A 19,847-nucleotide genomic window follows, 5' to 3' on the forward strand; every position below is an offset into this window, starting at 1 on the left:
AAAACAAGGTCTCCCTGTAGTCCCAGCTGTTCTGGAACTCACTATGTAGACCAAGTTGGCCTTGAACTTGCAGAAATCCACCCGCCTCTGCCTCCCAAGTGCTGGAACTATAGGCGTGGGCCACCATGCCTGGCTAATACCATATATATATTTTATGTGTATGAGTGTATTGCCTGCATGTAGGTAAGTGCATCCCTTTCGTGCAATGCCTGCGAGGACAGAAGAGGCTGTTGGATCCCCTGGAACTGGAGTTACAGACAGTTGTTAGCTGCCATGTGGGTGCTGGGATTCGAACCCGGGTCTTCTGCAAGAGCAGTCAGTGTTCTTGACTGCTGAGCCATTTCTCCAGCCCCAATACCATATTTTTTTTAAGTGAGAGAATAGAGGCTGGGGATGTGGATCAGTTGGTAGAGTCATGGCTTAGCATGAAAGAGACCTGGGTTCGATCCCAGCACCACATAAACCCGATGTGGTTGCACATGCCTGTAATCCCAGCGCTCGGATACTGTACAAGGAGTTTGAGGACAAGAAAAGCAAGTGAGAGAGTATAAATCGCTACTGCCTTTGTTCCAAACTTTCAGTAAATTTCAAACCCAACCTTGGGAATAGTGAGGGTAGGTAAGTGGTAGAGAATTTGCCTTGCAAAGGCTCTGGGTTGGATTTCCAAGCAGGGGTAAATATCAGGCATGTACTGAACAGACGCAGGATTAGCATCACGCCACAAGAGGGCGCCATCTGCACATTGAGAAAGGGATGTCGCCAAGAGATGGGGGACGTGTTAGCCCTCTTGGGCATCTTGTTAAAATACAGGCAGGGTCTAAGTCAGCAGAGCTGCCCACAGACTTGAGGACTTGCATTTCTTTTTCTTGTTCCAAGGTCTTATTATGTAGCCCTGGATGTCCTGGAACTCACTGTGTAGACAGACTGGCCTTGAACTTGCAGAGATCCACCTGCCTCTGCCTCCCAGGTGTTGGGATTAAAGTTATGTGCTACCAAACCAGCCTCTTCCTGTCTGTCTGTCTGTCTGCCTGTCTGTCTGTCTGTTTTCAATGGAAGATGAGCTTGAACTTCTGATCCTACTGCCTTTATCTCTCAAGTGCTGGGATTATGGGTGTGTCACCACACCCAGTTTATACAGTGCTGAGTATGGAACCCAGGGTTTAGTGGTAGAGCACCTGCCTAGCATGAAGAAAGGCCCTAGGTTCAATCTACAGTACTACAAAAACATATAGATATATGTGTGTTAATATGTATGTATATGAGAACAGAAAGCCTGAACACAAATACCATGGCTTTCTTCACCATTTCCAAGCTGTGTGGAAAGCACTCAAAGGCCTTCCACTGATGTCTGAATAAACGGGCTATGGTACAGTGACTCAGTGCTCAAAAAATAATAGCAAAATTTTTTTTTGGAGAGACAGTGTCTCTCTATGTAGCACAGATTGACTTCAAACTCCATCCTCTTGTGGCAGCCACCCAAGTGGTGGAATCATAGCTATACAATACCTTGCCTGGTTAAAAAATATTCAATTTCTTGGGGCTAGAGAGGTGGCTCTGCTCTTGCAGAGGACCCAGTTTCAATTCCCAGCACCCACATGGCGGCTATGAACTGTCCTTAACTCCAGTTCCAGGGGAATCCGAAGCCCTCTTCTGACCTCTGCAGCATTGCACGACACGGGTGCACTCACATACATTCAGGCAATACACTGTACACATAAAATTAAAAAAATTCAATTTCTTACATATGTGTGAAATGCAAAGAAAAAATTTATTAAACAGAAACCAAAACCTGGGGCAGCTCAGTTGGTAGAGTGCTTGCTTTGCTTCAAGTCCCAAGTTCCATGTTGGGTGTGGTGCCACATGCCTTTAATCCCAGCACTTGTGAGGCAGAGGCAGGTGACTCTCTGTGAGTTCAAGGCCAGCCTGGTCTACATAGCGAGTTCCAGGCCAGCTGGGGCTACAGGGAGACCCTGTCTCAAAAAAGAGCCCAAAGTTCCAGTCCCAGCACTGAATAAACCTGGCGGGTATGATGACAACACACCTGTAATCCCAGCTCTCAAGAGGTGGAGGCAGGAGGATCAGGAGTTCAAAGCCAAGACAATTACATAGCAAGTTCAAGGCCAGCCTGGGCTTTATGAAACTGTGTCTCAAAAATACCCTAGGCAGCTGGAAAAATGGCTCAGTGGTTAAGAGCATTTGCTGCTCTTGCAGATGCCCCAAGTTTGATTCCCAGCACCTACATCAGGCAGCTCACAACTGCATGTAACTCCAACTCCAGGGTATTTGATGCCCTCTTTTCCTACACACATGTGAACATATACAGACACACATATGTATAAATGAAAATAAAGAAAAACCCAAGCAGTCGTGACACTGACCTCTTAGAATCTTGCCTTTAGACACTTAGAATTTTTTTTTGTCTTTTTGAGGTAGGGTCTCCCTGTAGTGCCAGCTGGCCTGAACTCACTATGTAGATCAGGCTGGCCTTGAAATAACAGAGATCCCTTGCCTCTGCCTCACAAGTGCTGGGACTAAAGGCATGTGCTACCACACCTGGCTACACTTAGAACTTTAAAAAAAATTATTTTTATGTATATGAGTGTATCGCCTGCATGTTTAAGTGCACCTGTGTCATGTAATGCCAGTGGAGGCCAGAAGAGGGTGTCTGACTCCCTGAAATTGGAGTTACTGGATGGCTGGTAGCTGCCATGTGGGTGCTGGGATTTGAACTCAGGTCCTCTGCAAGAGCAGCCAGTACTCTTAACTGCTGAGCCATCTCTCCAGCCCCATACTTAGAACGTTTGAGTTACAAACTTCTAGCCTTTTCAGAGAAACCCTAGTACAAGCTTGTGTTTTGCTTTCTGTCATCTCTTGCTTTGATCTTGGTGATGTGCAGTCCGCAGTGCTGGGCACTGAGCAATCTGCACTCACTGAGCTTCCATTACTGAGCTGTGGTGGTTGTCAGCTTTCCAGAGGCCCCATGCTGGCTGCATCCTCAGCTTCCTCCTCCAAGCCTTCCCTTGGTACTTTCCACAACCTTCTGCTTTTCCAGCACAGTAGGTAACTGGAATCTCCCCAGCCCCTGTTTCTTTTTAGGAAGGGCTGAAGGCTTTCAATCAATACAGAGCAAAGTGAGATGGAGGCCAGCCTGGTCTACATAGCAAGTTCCAGGCCAGCTGGGGCTTCAGGGAGACCCTGTCTCAAAAAGACCAAAAGAAAATAAAAAATAAAGACAGAGTAAAGCATTTTCTTTTTATTTATTTAATTAAAAAATTAAATTTTTATTGTATTTGTGTGAGTGTTCTGCCTGCATGTATATAAGTGCACCCACACATGCAGTGCCCCTGGAGGCCAGAAGAGGGTGTTAGAGTCCCCGGAACTGGAGTTATAGATGATCGTTATCTGCCATGTAGGTGCTGGAGACTGAACCCAGGTCCTCTGCAAAAGCAGCCAGTGCTCTTAACCACCGAGCCATGTCTCCAGCCCCTAGGTTTGTTTTTTTGAGACGTAGTCTCAATATGCAGCCCAGGCAGCCTGGAATTCCCTCCCTCCCTCCTTCCCTCTTTTTTCTTTCCCTCCATCCCTTCCTCCCTTCCTCTCTCCCCTCTCTCTTTCTTCTTTCTCTGTCTCTGTTGTTCTCTCTGTCTTTTTTTTTTTTTTTTTTTTTTTTTTGAGACAGAGTTTTCCTGTAGCCCCAGCTGGCCTGGAACTCGCTATGTAGACCAGGCTGGCCTCAAACTCACAGAGATCTGCGTGCTTCTGCTTCCTGAGTGCTGGGATTGAAGGCATGCACCAACATGTCTGGCCTCATCTCTCTATAATTTTTTGACAGGGTCTCATGTAGCTTAGGTTGGATTTGAACTCACTATTCAGCCGAAGATGACCTTGAACTTAAAAAATTTTTTTTATCAATTCAAAAATTTCATACAGCCAGGTGTGGTGGCGCACGCCTTTAATCCCAGCACTCGGGAGGCAGAGGCAGGCAGATCCTCTGTGAGTTCGAGGCCAGCCTGGTCTACAGAGTGAGTTCCAGGCAGCTGGAGCTACAGGGAGACCCTGTCTCAAAAAGACCAAAAAAAAAAAAAAAATGAATTTCATACAATGTTATTTTGATCATATGATCATATTCAGACCCTCCTCCCATCTCGACTTTGAATTTTTGATCCTCCTACTTCAGCCTCTTGAGTGTTGGAATGGCAGGTGTTTACCACCATGCCAGGTGCTGGGGAAGGAACCCAGGGCTTTGTGCATGCCAGGCAGGAAAACTACCAACTGAGCAATGTCCCCAGCATTTTTGTTTTTTGTCTTGAGGCTATCCTGGAACACATGGGTCATTCTCCTGCCTCAGCCTCCCAGGTGCTGGGATTATAGACATGTGCCACAACTCCCAGCTCCCAGTGGGAGACTTAACAGTATAATAGACTCCAGAGCTGGGTCACCTCAACAGCCCTGTCATGCTTTCTGGCGTGCAAGGCCACCTTGATGGGAGGCTGGGGCTGTGGTCACCATCCCTGTTCTCTGGGATCCTGGGAAGCGGCAGAGAGAATCCTTTTCGGATGGGGAACCAAGCCCAGGAGGACAGCTGGGCCTGGACAGGAGAGGAGGCCCTGACTGCAGGCTTCCTCCCTTCTGGGGTCAAGGATTTCCTCTGTTTTCCAAGTCTGAGCTCTCTCCTCTGCCTGGGTGGGTAGCATTGGGCAGTGTTGAGGGTACCCTGGGTGAGCACCGGGAAGAGGGAACCCTGGCCAGTGTACCCAGTGTGACCAATGAAAACCTCAGAGAACAAGACAGTCATTTCCTCCTGGCCGCCTGCATCTCTCTTTGAGGCTTTAAAAACCACAGCCCAGGGGACAGGAGAGACATTCAGCCATCTGTCATAGGTTACTGCAGAACTCAGGAGGAACCCCGAACAAAGTGAGTAGGTTCCTGTTGCCCCTCCGCTCCTCTTCTGGCTCCTTCCTTCCTCCTACCCTCAGGCCTCCCCATCTCCCCTTTCCCAGGGTGACCTGTACCCAAGGGATAAGAGAAATAATAGCCATTTCGACTTCATGGGCCTGGGGACCCTAGAAGATTCCTCAGGGCAGGAAACCTTGAAGTTCGGTCTCTTCAAATGAAGAATTATAGAACTTGGATGTGGTGGCTTACACCTGTACCCCCCTCCTTTAAGAGGCTGAGGTGGGAAGGTTGCTGCAGTTTGAGGCTAGTAGCTACAATAGTGAGTTTCAGGCTAGCCTGGGCTACAGTGTGAGAGGCTGTGTTAAAAGAACAAATGGAGCCGGGTGTGGCGGTGCACGCCTTTAATTCCAGCACTTGGGGGGCAGAGGCAGGCGGATCTCTGTGAGTTCAAGGCCAGCCTGGTCTACATAGTGAGTTCCCGGACAGCTGGGGCTACAGGGAGACCCTGTCTGGAAAAAGAACAAATGGGTTGAGGATGTAGGTCAGGTGGTAGAATGCTTCCAGGCTCGCTGGAAGCCCTGGTCAGATCCCCAGCACCTGGTTGGAGGTACACACCTGTAATCTCTGCAGTTGGGAGGCAGAGGTGGAAGGATTGGAGGTTCAAAGGTCATCCTTGATCCTTGGCTATGTAGCAACTTTGAGTTCTGTCTGGTCTCCAGGAAACCCTGTTTTAGGAAACAAAGAATTTTACAAACCAGTTACAGAATGTGGCTCCCACCTGTCATCCAGAGTTCCAGGCATGCCTGGGCAATTTTGTTGCAATCCTGTCTCAAAAAAACAAATGAAGCCGGGTGCACACCTTTAGTCCCAGCACTTGGGAGGCAGAGGCAGGTGGATCTTTGTGAGTTCAAGGCCAGCCTGGTCTACATAGTAAGTTCAGGTCAGCTGGGACTACAGGGAGACCGTGTCTCAAAAAAGACACACACACACACACACACACACACACACGCACACACACACACACACACACACACACACACACAAAAAAAAAACAGAAGAAGGCAGATCTCTGGGAGTTCCAGGCCACCCAGGGCTACATAGTGTCACACTACCTTAAAAAAAAAAAAGACTAAAATGAATAAGTGAAGAAAGAATGACACCATTTCAGAGATTGGGCTGTGGCTCAGTGCTTGGTCCGTCTGCATGTGGCCCAGGGTTCCATCTCAGGCACTGAGTCTCTACACCCTTTTTGGAAGAACGGTCCAGTTACTCAAAACTTTAGAGGGGAAACTGAGGCCCAGATAGGCATATTGATGGCCTGAGTCCTTCTGGGCTTGGTGGCAGGGTCTGGTCATCCATGGGTTCTGAGTCCATCACTGGGTTCCCCAAGGTCCCAGCACCATGTTAGCAGAGTTTCCATTTAGCACCTGCGTAACAGGAGGGCCTGGTCTTGTGCCATCTGCAGAAAGAGGAAACGAAAGACCAAGGAGGGTACGAGGTTGCTTCACCCCTCCTTCCTACTCCCATAGTCTACACTGAGCAATCAGGGCTTCTAGAACAGGGCTGGCCATGACCTTTGTCCTTTCCATAAAATATTTCCAAGCACCAAGATCCCTCTGTTGACCCCTGAACTTCAGAGTGCCTGATTGGGACTGGGGTTGACTCACTGGATTCTAGGCAGGTGCTCTACCACTGAGCCATACCTCCAGCCCCTCACTGGGGGATTCTAGGCAGTTCTCTACCACTGAGCCACACCCCAGCCCCTCACTGGGTGATTCTAGGCAGGAGCTCTACCACTGAGCCACACCCCAGCCCCTCACTGGGAGATTCTAGGCAGGGGCTCTACCACTGAGCTACATCTTAGCGTTTGGTCTTTTTTTGGTCTTTTTTTTTTTGAGACAGGGTCTCCCTGTAGCCCAAGCTGGCCTAAAACTCGCTGTGTAGACCAGGTTGGCCTTGAACTCACAGAGATCCGCCTGCCTCTGCCTCCCGAGTGCTGGGATTAAAGGCATGTTCCAACATGCTCAGAATCCTTTGGTCTTTTAAGACAGGGTCTCACTATGTATGTAGTCCAAGATAATCTAAAACTTATGATCCTTTTTCCTCTGCCTATCCAGGGCTGAGATTACAGGCATGCATCATCACACCCAGCTCTTACAAATAATTTTACATACTTCCTCATAAACAGCATTTAACATTGTTACTTGGTATTTTATTGATTTCCTACTGAATGCCTGTCATCCTAGTAAGCACTTCAGATTTACCAATTTCATGGTAAATAATCTATGAGGAGGATATGAAATTCCTATGTATTTCAAGGGTGCCACTTCCTTTTTATCAGGCATGTAATAGTCCAATGGGAGACTTAATCCCTTTTCAATGGAAATTTAGGTTGCGTCCAAAATTGTTTTTAAGACTATGGCTGGGTATGGCCAGCTCCTTGGGAAGCTGAGGGAGAATTTGGAGTTCAAGGCCAGCTTAGTCTACATATCCAGAGTCTGTTTGCAAAACAACAACAAACAAAAATACTAAGGCTATACTCTCTTTACATTTGGACTGGTCACTGGGCTTCCAGAAGTCAACCTATGGGCAATTTTTATCTTAACATACACTGCCAGCACATTTACTCGTTTGTATTTCCCATCTGTGGTGCATGGGAGGATCCACTGTTCTCCACCCTCAGCCCTACCTTATACCGAGCTGTTTTCTTTTGGATACTTTGTACCTCCAGAGGCTCTGGATCTTTTGCCTTGCCTTTATTCCTTGTTTTTTCCTTTCTTTGAAATTTTTAAATTTTGTTTGTTTTTGAGACTGGGTCTCCCTGTAGCCCCAGCTGTTCTGGAACTCACTAGGTAGACCAGGCTGGCCTCAAACTCACAAAGATTCTCCTGCCTCTGCCTCCCAAGTGTTGGGATTAAAGGCATATGCCACCAGGTCTGGCTCTTAAAAAATTTTAAAAAAATTGTGTGTATGTGTGTGTGTGTGTGTGTGTGTGTGTGTGTGTGTGTCACAGTGCATATGTAATGGTCAGAGGACAACTTGGGGGAGTCATTTTTCTTCTTCCACCAAGTGGGTCCCAGGGATTGAACTCAGACCCATAGACTTGGTGGCAAGCGCCTTGACTCACCCAGCTGTCTCGATGGCCCATATTCATTCATTCTTTCTTAGATATTTTTGGATTTATTTATTATTTTATATATATGGGTGTTTCGCCAGCATCAGTGCATACAATGCCTATGGAGGGGAGGTCAGAAGAGGGCGTTGGATACCCTGGAACTGGAGTTACAGATGGTTGTTAGCCACCATGTGGGTGCTGGGACCCAAACCTGGGTCCTCTGCAAGAGCAGCCAGTGCTCTTAACCACCCCCCCCCTTTTCTTTCTCTGTCTCTGAGACAAGATCTCACTTTGTAACCCTGGCTGGTCTGGAACTCATTGTGTAGACCAGACTGGCCTTGAACTCACAAACATTGGCCTGCCTCTGCCTTCTGAGTTCTGGGACTAAAGGTGTACAGTGCCACATCCAACTTCTTTATACCTTCCTCCCCCTCCTCCTCCTCCTCCTCCTCCTCTTCCTCCTCCTCCTCTTCCTCTTCCTCCCTCCTCTCTTTCTTTCTCTTTCCCTCCTTTTTTCTTTCTTTTCTTCTTTTGAGACAGGATCTTGCTATCTAACCCAGGGTGGCCTAGAACTCAAAGTGATCCTCCTGCCTCAGCTTCCCAAAGTGCTTTTCATTTGTTTTAAAATTTGAGCACTTTTGGGTTTAGATTGTACAAATTCAAGGAAATAAATCTAAGAATCAAAGTGCCTGACCCATCCACCTGCCTCCAGTGCTGGGATTAAAGGCTTGACCCACCATGCCCAGCCATTGCTACAAGATTCTTGAGACCATCTGTGTATACACATGTGAATGCACACACATGTACACACACAAGTACACACAGAGGAGCGAGGATGCATCCTTCTATAGACATCAATACTTTACCACTGCTCTTTCCTGGTTTTCTAAACTTTGCTCTAGATATTGGAGGTCTTTGCACATAAACTCTTTAACAAACTTCCTTATTCTTTTTAACAATTGCCTAGTGCTCTCTTACCTAGATGTCATTATTAACTCCGTTGAACACTCCAGTTAGTTCAAACCTTCTTTTCTTTTAACTTTATTTTTGGACAGAATCTTGGTGAGGTAACCTAGGCTGACCTCAAACTCAAGGTCCTCCTGCCTCAGCTTCCCAGCCACCACACCCAGTTTACTTCCAGTGTTTGCAGGGACTATGAGAGGCCAAAGCTTCAGGAGCTGTTTGTATCTGGAGACTCCTAGAAACCACAGGGTTAGACTCAGCATCTTTTGTTTTCTGACTCATGAAGTCAAGAAAAGGATGGGGGAGCTCATGCCAGGAAGGGAGCTTGTCAGCTGACAAGGGAGGAAGAGCAGGACTTGAGGCTGGAGTTCGGGGTCCTGAGTCATCAAAGGGATGACAAGCACGCTGGTGAAACCAGCATGGGACAAACCCAGCACACCGGATACTGAAAGTACTGACCAAGGCTGAGGGGCAGAGCTCTAAGCAGAGTCTGAGCTCTCCTGCTGGGCCTAACATTAACTCTTTAGTGACTTGGGCATGGAGACCTGGGTGTGCCCAGGCTAGAAAATGGGAAGACAGGGTGCTAAGAAGAAGCCAGGGGAGCCAGGCGTGGTGGTGCACGCCTTTACTCCCAGCACTTAGAGACTCTGTCTTAAAAAGACAGAGTGAGTGGCTAGAGCTGGGATTATTTGCCAATGGCAATATTTCAAATATTTCAACTTTTTCCTTTGACGTATATATAATATATATATATATATATATTAGCATTTTTGAGGCAGAGTCTCCCTGTAGCCCCAGCAGGCCTGGAACTCATGATGTAGACCAGGCTGGCCTCAGTCTCACAGAGATTCACCTGCCCCTGCCTCCCCAGTGCTGGGATTAAAGGCATGTGCCAGCACGCCCAGCTTCAAAAAATTTATTTTAATGTGCATGTTTTGCCTGCATTTATGTAAGTGTACTCATGCATGCAATGCCTGTGGAGTCCAGAAGAGGGTGCCAGATCCCCTGGAACCAGAGTTATGAACAGCTGTTAGCTGCCATGTGGGTGCTGGGAACTGAACCCGGTTCCTCTGCAAGATCAGTCAAGGCTTTTAATCAATGTGCCATCTCTCCAGCACCCTCTTTCTTCCTTCCCTCCCTCCCTCCCTGCCTCCCTTCCTTCCTTTTCGTCTTCTTTTTTTGTTTTTGTCTTTTTGAGACAGGGTCTCCCTGTAGCCCCAGCTGTCCTAGAACTCACTATGTAGACCAGGCTGGCTTCAAACTCACAAGGATCCACCTACCTTTGCCTTCCAAGTGCTAGGATTAGAGGTGTTCGCCACCAAGGCTGGCTACCCTATTTCTTTTTTTAAAGACAAGTTCTTATGTAACCCAGGCTAGCCTTGAATTTACTATGTCACTGAGGATGACCTAGAACTCCTGATTCTCCTGCCTCTGCCTCCCAAGTGCTGGGGTTGCAGATATGCACCACCATGCCTGGCTTAATAAAGCTCTTTTTGAGACAGGGTCTCCCTGTAGTCCCAGCTATCTTGGATTCACTATGGAGACCAGGCTGGCCTCGAACTCACCGAGATCCGCCTACCTCTGCCTCCTGAGTGCTGGGATTAAAGGCATGTACCACCACGCCTGGCAATAAAGCTCTTTTAAGGCAAAACCACAAACCCACAAGACACCAACTAATATATACAAAGGCCCACATTGCCCAATGTATTAACACCCTGTGTGAACCCACCCTATGGGGAATCCCATTGTGAGAAGACTGAAAGCTTCACTTCCAATAATGAAGGGTTGCAAAAACTGTTTAAAATTTGAGTTTTGGTAGTGTTTTAGGGCTCACACCTGTCATCCCAGCACTTGAGAGGTAGAGGCAGGAGGATCAGGAGTTCAAGGCCATCCTCTGCTACACAGTGAGTTTGAGACCACACTGGGATACAGGCAAGACTTTGCATAAAAAAACTAAATCTAAAAGAAACACACACACAAATTAGATCTTTTTTTTGGAAACAGTTTCATCGCGTAGCCCAAGCGGCCTAGAACGAATGACAATCGCCCTGTGTGTACCAACATGCTCTACATATTTGGATTCTTCGACATATTTCATTTGGAGCTTGAGAGATCCCTCAGTGCTTAAGAGAAAAGGATTCTAGTTTGGTTCCCAGAACCCATATCTGATGGCTCATAACCAACTCCAGCTTGCGGGGATCTGACACCCTTCTCTGGCCTCCGAAGGCACTGTACTCAGATGCACACCCCCCGCAGACACTTATATACACATAATTAAAAAGTATTGACTGGGGCTGGAGAGATGGCTCAGCAGTTAAGAACACTGGATGTTCTTGCAGAAGACCCGGGTTCGTATCCCAGTACCCACATGGCAGCTAACAACTGTAACTCCAGTTCCAGGGGATCCGACAGTCTCTCTGTCCTCTGTGGGCATTGCACGACCTGGGTGCATTTACCTACATGCAGGTAATACATGCATACACATAAAATAAAAATAATAGAATATTTTTTATAAAGTATTGGCTGGAGGGGCTGGAGAGCTGGCTCAGCAGTAAAGAACACTGACTGCTCTTGCAGAAGACCTGGGTTTGGTTCCCAGCACCCACATGGTGACTAACAACTATCTGTAACTTAAGTTCCAATGAATCGGATGCCCTCTTTTTGCCACTGTGGGCTTCTATGCATGTGTATACTTCTGTACATTCAGGCAAAACAAACATACATATAAAAAATAAAAATAAAATTGATTGGGTGTGGTGGTACACTCCTTTAATCCCAGCACTTGGGAAGCAGATGCAGGCAGATCTCTGAATTTGAGGCCAGACTGGTCTACATAGTAGTTTCAGGCCAGCCAGGGCAACATAGTGAGACCCTGTCTAAAAACAGAGTCCAGCCTGGTCTACATAGTGAGTTCCAGGACAGCTGGGGCTACAGGGAGACCCTGTCTCAAAAAGAAAAAAAAAAAAAAAAACAAGGCTGGGTGTGGTGGTGCACGCCTCTAAACCCAGCATTTGGGAGGCAGAGGCAGGCAGATCTCTGTAGTTCAAGACCAGCTGGGGCTACAGGGAAACCCTGTCTCAAAAAAAAACCAACAAAAGCCTGATGTGGTGGCACATGCTTTCAATCCCAGCACTTGCTGGGAGGGTGAAGCAGGCAGATCTCTGCAAGACTGAGGACATCTTGGTCTACATAGCAAGTTCTAGACCAGTTTGGGACTACAGGGAGACCCTGTTTGAAAAAGATAAAAAATAAATTGCATTGATGGGCTGGTAAGATGGCTCAGCAGGTAAAGGTACTTACCTTGCAAACCTGGCAACCTGAGTTTGATCCCTGGAACCCACATAAAGGTAAAAAGAGAACTGACATAAAGTTGTCCTCTGACTTCCACACATGCCATAGCATATGTGCACACACAGAGACAGTATTAATTTTTAAAATATTGCATTGTTTAACCTGGTGGCACACACCTTTAATCCCAGCACTTGGGAAGCAGAGGCAGGTAGATCTCTGGGAGATCGAGGCCAGCCTGATCTACACAGTAAGTTCCAGGCCAGCTGGGGCCACAGGGAGAGATTCTGTCTTGGAAAAAACAAACAAACAAACAAAAAACCCCCAAAAAACCAAAGCCAAAATAAAAAAAATCATATTTAAGTACAGGCATGGTGGGTTACACCTGTAATCTGAGCACTTGGGAAGCTGAGGTAAGAGTAGTGACACAATTTCAGGCCAACCTGGGCTATGGAGTGAGTTCGAGGCCAGCCTGGGTAGCTTATAGAGATCTTCTCCTCTCAAAAGAAAATATACAAACCAGGCTTGGGATATGGCTCCAGCTGACCCTCCACCTTTGGTGATCACATGACAGAGCTGAGGCTCAGAGAAATGGGGCTAGGGCAAAAATTCGCATGACTGAGTCAGGCCTCCCGCATGGGTTTACCAATTCATACCCTGTCTGCCTCTTTGATTCTGTTTAGGATCCTCATGGATAATACTACCGATGATACCTATGATTACTTAAACTACTTAAACATGACCCTGAATCCCAACGAGCCGGTGGATGGCCCTGCTGCTCATTGGCTGCACCCAGAGGATGTTGCAGCGCTGATCATCTTTGTGGTCGTGTTCCTGGTGGGAGTGTCAGGCAACTCCCTGGTGGTGTGGGTGACCGCGTTCGAGGCCCGGCGGACCATCAACGCCATCTGGTTTCTGAACCTGGCGATAGCTGATCTCTTGTCGTGTCTGGCGCTGCCCATCCTGTTCTATTCCCTTGTGCAACACCACGAGTGGCCCTTCAGCAACCAGGCCTGCCGCATCCTGCCCTCGCTCATCTTGCTTAACCTGTATGCCAGCATCCTGCTCCTGGCTACCATCAGCGCAGACCGCTTCCTGCTGGTTTTCAATCCCATCTGGTGTCAGAAGTTCCGAGGGGCCCGCCTGGCTTGGCTGGCCTGCGGGGTGGCCTGGGTCCTGGCCCTCCTCCTCACCATCCCGTCCTTCATGTTCCGGCAGGTGAACCATGAGTTCTTCCCACCCAGGACGACCTGTGGTGTTAACTACGGTCCGGATGGCACCCACATCGAGAGGGCCGTGGCCATCCTCCGGCTGATAGTGGGCTTCGTGTGGCCGCTGCTTACACTCAGTATCTGCTATACCTTCCTCCTGCTCCGGACCTGGAGCCGCAAGGCCACACGCTCAACCAAGACGCTCAAGGTGGTGGTGGCTGTCGTCATCAGCTTCTTTGTTTTCTGGCTGCCCTACCAGGTGACAGGGACCATGATAGCCTTGCTGTACCCGTCCTCGCCCATGTTCTCAAGGGTGCAGAGGCTGGATTCGCTGTGTGTGTCCTTGGCTTACATCAACTGCTGTATCAACCCCATTATCTATGTGCTGGCTGGTCATGGCTTCCAAGGACGGCTGCGCAGGTCCCTTCCCAGCCTCATCAGAAACGTGCTCACTGAGGACTCTGTGGGCAGAGAGAACAAGAGTTTCACACGTTCCACGGTGGACACCTCAGTCCAGAAGAGCCAGGCAGTGTAAGGGAAGGCCACCACTGATCTGGCTGTCTCCTTTTCCAGTCTTTCTCCCCTCTTCTTCTTCCTCCCTTCTCTTTTCTTACCCCCTTCCCTTCTCTCCTCTTCCTCCTCTTCCCCCTCTTCCTCCTCCCTTCCTCCTCCTCTTCTTCCTCTTCTTTCTCCCTCTTTGATTTTTTCTTTGTATTTTGAGACAGGGTCTCCCTGTAGTCCCAGCTGGCTTGGCACTTGCTATGTAGACCAGGCTAGCCTCAATATCACAGAGATCTGCCTGCCTTTGCCTTCCTAGTGCTGGGACTAAAGGCGTCTGCCACCATGCCTGACCCTCTTTGATTTCTTTTTGAGACAGTGTCTCCTCGCCTAGGCTGGCCTTGACTCACTATATAGCTTAGCCTGAACTCAACCTTGAGATCCTTCTGCCTCAGCCTTCGGGATTATACTGCTGGGATTATAGACAAAAATTTCTTAAAGAAAAATGTCAAAATGTTACCTCATTCTTTCTGATGTGGGAACCTGCTGTGCTGCCCAGATGCATAGGCGGGTGCTCATGCAGTCGTGACCTCCTGGGGGCAGGGTAACAAGAGAGCAAGAGAATTTGATATATTTTTTGTAGTGCTGAGGATTGAATTTAGTGTATGCTAGACAAGTACACCACCTCTGAGCTATAGCCACAGACCCCAGACAACCACCAATCATCTATGCTATATTTCTTATCCTTTGTTTTTGTTTTTGTTTTTTTTGAGACAGGGTCTCTTGTAACCCAGGTTGGCCTTGAACTAGATATATAGTTGAGTCTGGCCTTGAACTCCAGATCTACTTGCCTCTACCGCCTTGCTGAGGTTCTAAGTGTGTGCCACTGTGCCCAACCCATCCTTTATTTCTTCAATTAGTCTTTTCAAGAATGTTATTCAATGGAATTCAACAGGAACTTAGTTCCAAGATTAAAAAAAAGTTATATATGGCTTACATAATAAAAATTTAAAAAGATATATATGGAAATGTTATTTTCAAAAATTTTACATTTATATATTTTACGTGTGTGGCACGGATGTGTATATGTGCATGTATGTGGCTGTCAGAGGATAACTTGTGGGAGTCAGTTCTCTTTTTGCCACCATGTGGGTCCTGGGGATTGAACTCAGGTCGTCAGGCTTGGCAGCAAGCACCTTTACCCACTGAGCCACCTCACCGTCCAAGAACAAGATTTACCTTGACTATTATTATTATTGGTATTTTTGAGACAGGGTCTCCCTGTAGCCCCAGCTGGTCTAGAACTCACTATGTAGACCAGTCTAGCCTCGAGCTCACAGTCACCTGCCTCTGCCTCACAAGTGCTGGGATTAAAGGCATGTGCCACCACACCTGGCTTATATTGATTATAGTGGATGTGGGTGTGGGTGTCTGTGTGGGTTTGCTTACATGAGTGCAGGTGCCCACAGAGGCCAGTGGTGTCAAATCCCTTGAAGCTGGAGTTATAGGCAGTGTGAGCTGCTGGACATGGGTCCAACTGGGAACCGAACTTGGGTCCTCTATAAAAATAGCAATTGCTGGGCGTGGTGGCACACGCTTTTAATCCCAGCACTTGGGAGGCAGAGGCAGGCATATCTCTGTGAGTTCAAGGCCAGCTTGGTCTACATAGTGAGTTCCAGGCCAGCTGGGGCTACAGGGAAACCCTGTCTCAAAAACACCAAAAAAAAAGAGCTAACTCAGGTTAGGATGTAGCTCAGGTGGTAGAGCGTTTGGGCTAGCATGCACAAAGCCATACCTATAGTCTCAGTATCTGGGAGTTGGAAGCAAGAGGCTCAGAAGTTCAAGGCTACACATTCTTGGCTATACAAGAGTGGCAAGTCTTGGCTATGTGAGACCCTGTCTTGAAAAAAAAAGTTGGGTCTCACAACAGCGGGAGGCTATCAATTGGGACCCAGATGGTGTTCTGAGGCAGCTGGGGTTAACCAAACCTGCCCAAGACGGAAGTTGGCAGAAAGTCCAGAGGATTGCAAAATGTGTGGCTGGTGGAATCTGCTAGGTCAACAGGATTGGAAGGGGAAGTGGCCAGGAAAGGAAGTGGGCTATGGGTTTGGCTAAGTCCAGTATGGTGTTCTCTCCCCTCCCCCAGACCCAGCCTTCTGTACCCTTGGCTCTTTCTTGTTCACCCATCTGTTTTTCAGATGCTGGTCCTAAGGCCTGGGACCAGAGGACCTGCCTCCCCTCCCATGTGGGTACCATGTGACCTCGTGGAGCCTCAAGTTGCTAATGCCCAAGAGACTATAACTCTGGATTAGAATCTGCTGGAATTGAAATATAAGGGAGATGGGTAAAGTGCTCACTAGGCAAGATGAACACCTGTGTTCGATCCCCAGAACCGAAGTAAAAAACCTGCTCATGGTAGCATGGGATTGCAATCTTCCAAAGGGGAAGTGGAGACTGGTGGATCTCTAGGGCTGTGGATCTCTAAGGCTTGCTGGCCAGCCAGCCTTGCATAATCACAGGTCCCATTGAGAGACTGTCTGAAAAATGTGAAGCCGGGTGTGGTTGTGCACGCCTTTAATCCTAGCACTCAGATGGGAGAGGCAGGCAGATATTTGTGAGATTGAGGACAGTCTGGTTTATACACTGAGTTCTAGGGGGGGGAGGCTATAGGGAGACTCTGTCTCAAACAAAACAAAGCCCCCCCCAAATCAAGGTGAAAAAAATGGTGGGGGCTGAAGAGATGGCTCAGCAATTAAATAGCATGTACTGCTCTTGCAAAAGACCTGAGTTTGGTTCCTATTAGGGTTTCAAACAGCAGCAGCTCCCCGCCACTCCCCAACAGGGACCTATGGACTTTTGAAGCCTGAAAAAGGGAACTGAGCTGATAAGCACCTTGGCCTTTGAAGTTAAGGGAAACAGACTCTTCTAAGAAGCAGCCTGCCTTTCCTCTGATCTCCAAAGACAAGATAAGCAGATTCTACCTGTTAACCAGAGATTTTAGGAGCTGTTTAGCACAGCAGCTTTTCCCTTATCTTAAGAGGACAAAAAAGTAAACACTTCCAGACCCAGATCCTGGCTGGCAGATGGAACAGAGCCAGGTTTACAAGCCCCGTTTTCCTGCTTCCCCCTGCTCGATTTTTCCCAAAAACTGCCCCTCCTTTTGCACCCTGAAGCCCCCATATATAAGTCCCAGCTCACAACCCATGAGCTGACATTTTCCCTTCCCTGAAGGGAATGTGTCCCTTGTGAAATAAATCTCTATCCTGCTGAGAGTTTTATCTGTGCCTCGGTGCCTCAGCCTCCATTCGCTCGCTCTCACTCGCTCTCCACCAAATTTTTACCTATCAGTTCCCAGCACCCACATTGGGTGGCTCACAACCGCCTATGACTCCAGCAGATCTGACGCCCTCTCTGGTCTTCACCTACACTCATATGCACATACCTATGCACAGATACACATGCACACACACACATGATTAATAAAATAATAAAAACAGCTGATATGGTGTCATAGTCCTTTAACCTAGCATTTGAGAGGCAGAGGTAGGTGGATCTCTGTGAGTTCCAGGTCAGCCTGGTCTACATAGAGAGTTGCAGGCCATCTGGGGCTACAGGGAGACCCTGTCTCAAGAAATAAAAAATAAAACAAAACAAAATCAATCTTAGGACTGGAGAGATGGCTCAATGATTAAGACTTGTTGCTCTTGCGGAAGACCTGGATTTGGTTCTCAGTGCCCACATGGTGGTTTACAACCATCCGTAACTCCAGTTCCAGGGGCTTTGACATCCTCTTCTGATCTCTATAGAAACTGCATGCATGTGGTACTCTTACATACATGCAGGCAAAACACTCATATACATAAAATTTTTTTAAAATCTTGAAAAATAATTTAAAAATTTTATGTGTATGAGTGTATTGCTTGCATGTGTTCAAGTGCGCCTGTGTCATGCAATGCCTCTGGAGGTCAGAGGGCATTGGATCCCCTGGCACTGGAGTTACAGACAGTTTTTAGCGTTATGTGGATGCTGGGGAACCAAACCCAGGTATGCTGTGAGAGCAGCCAGTGCTCTTAACTGCTGAGTCATCTTCTAGCTGCCTCTAAATCTTTAAAAATAAATAAATAGGGCTGAGTGTGGTGGTACATCCTTTAATCCCAGCACTTGGGAAACAGAGGCAGGCGGATCCTGCGAGATCGAGGCCAGCCTGATCTACATAGTGAGTTCCAGGCCACCTGGAGCTACAGGGAGACCCTGTCTCAAAAAGGCAAAAAAGGCAAAAAAAAAAAAAAAAAAGTCTTGGTAGAGCAGCAGACCCACCACATAACATGTTCACTGCAGCTCTCTTCACAACAGCCAAGCTGGGCACTCAGCCTGGATGCCCATCAGCAGGTGGATAAAGAAAATGTGGTTTCGGTCTGGAGAGATGGCCCAGCAGTTACAAAGAACCTGGGTTCAGTACCCAGTACCCACAAAGTAGCTAACAACCGTCTGTAACTCCAGTTCCAGGGGATCTGATGCTCTCTTCTGACCTCTGCAGGCATTGCATGACATGGATGCACTTATATACATGCAGGCAATGCACTCATACACATAAAATAAAAATAGTAAAATATTTTAAAAAGAGAAAATGTGGTATCTATACATAGTGGAGCTTTATTCAGTGACGAAGAATGAAATTATGTGATTTGCAGGGAAATGGGTGGATCAATGTAGCAAGTGAAATAAAACAGACTCAGACAGGCAAATATTGGAGGCTAGAGAGATGCTCAATGGTTAAGAGCAATTCCTGTTCTTGTAGAGAACCAGGGTTCGGTAACCAGCACAAATCAGGTGTCTCAAAGCCTCCAGTAACTCCAGCTCCAGGGGATCTGAGGCCCACTTTTGACCTCCTCAGTCACCTGCACAGATGTGGTATATACACACAGATACACAAACATACACTTAAATAATAAAACAAATCTTCAATGAAAGACAAAAATTGCATGTTTTGTTTCATATGCAGAATCTAGATTTAGAAAAGAAGGCATGTAGGTAACTAGGTGTGGTGGTGCATGCCTTCAATTTCGGCATTCAGGAGGCGGAGTAGGTAGATCATTGTGCGAGTTCTAGGCCAGCCTGGTCTACATAGAGAGTTTCAGGCCAGTCAAGGCTACATAATGAGACCCTGTCTCAAAGATATTTAAATTTAATTTTTTGTTTTTTTTTTTGAGACAGGATCTCACTGTAGCCCCTAGTTTCTGCAGCCTGTTAACTGAGACTCCACTTCCTCTAACGTGACATCATGCTCCAAATTAACAACAGAAGAACCTCATGACTATGTCCCCTCCAGGCCTTATGCGTGCATCGAGAGCTGTGTAACCAAGAAGTGCTGAGTGAAGACACTGAGAAGGGGTCGGAGCTATTGCATCTTGCTAAGTGACCTCAGCCAGCACTGTGTGTGTGTGCATTTGTGTGTGCGGGTGTGCATGTGTGTATGTGCATCGCAGGTTTGTGTGCATGTGTGTGTGTGTTCACATGTAAGTGTATGCATGGGTATGTGTGCATTTGTGTATGTATATGTGTGCAAGCACTTGTTCATGTCTGTGAGTGCATGTATGTGCTAATGTGTGTACATGTATGCTTGTGGATGTGTGCACTTGTGTGAGTGTGTGTGCATGTGTGTACATGTGCATGCATTCCCATGTGTACATGCATATGTACATGTGTGCAGGTGTGTGTACTGGTGTGATTGTGTGTGATGGTGTGTGTACATCTGTGCATCTGTGCATCCATGTGCATGAGTGTATATGTGCCTGTGCATGTGTGTGAGTGTGTGTGCATGTGGGTACATGTGTGTGTGTATGTGCATATGTGCAAGTGGGTGTGTACTGATGTGT

General features: G+C 47.4%; 1 protein-coding gene across 1 annotated transcript; it reads left to right on the top strand.

Moving 5' to 3' along the window:
- Window positions 1-4,867: 4,867 nt before the first annotated feature.
- C5ar1 (complement C5a receptor 1) lies at window positions 4,868-14,110 on the top strand. Its single transcript, XM_008822090.3, has 2 exons — window positions 4,868-4,914; window positions 12,946-14,110. The coding sequence occupies exon 2, from the start codon at window positions 12,953-12,955 to the stop codon at window positions 14,006-14,008; it is 1,056 nt and encodes a 351-aa protein (XP_008820312.1). The 5' UTR covers window positions 4,868-4,914; window positions 12,946-12,952; the 3' UTR covers window positions 14,009-14,110.
- Window positions 14,111-19,847: the final 5,737 nt, after the last annotated feature.

This window comes from Nannospalax galili, unplaced genomic scaffold (assembly GCF_000622305.1).
Source record: "Nannospalax galili isolate Female #2095 unplaced genomic scaffold, S.galili_v1.0 scaffold432, whole genome shotgun sequence".
NCBI classification, from domain to species: Eukaryota; Metazoa; Chordata; class Mammalia; order Rodentia; family Spalacidae; genus Nannospalax; species Nannospalax galili.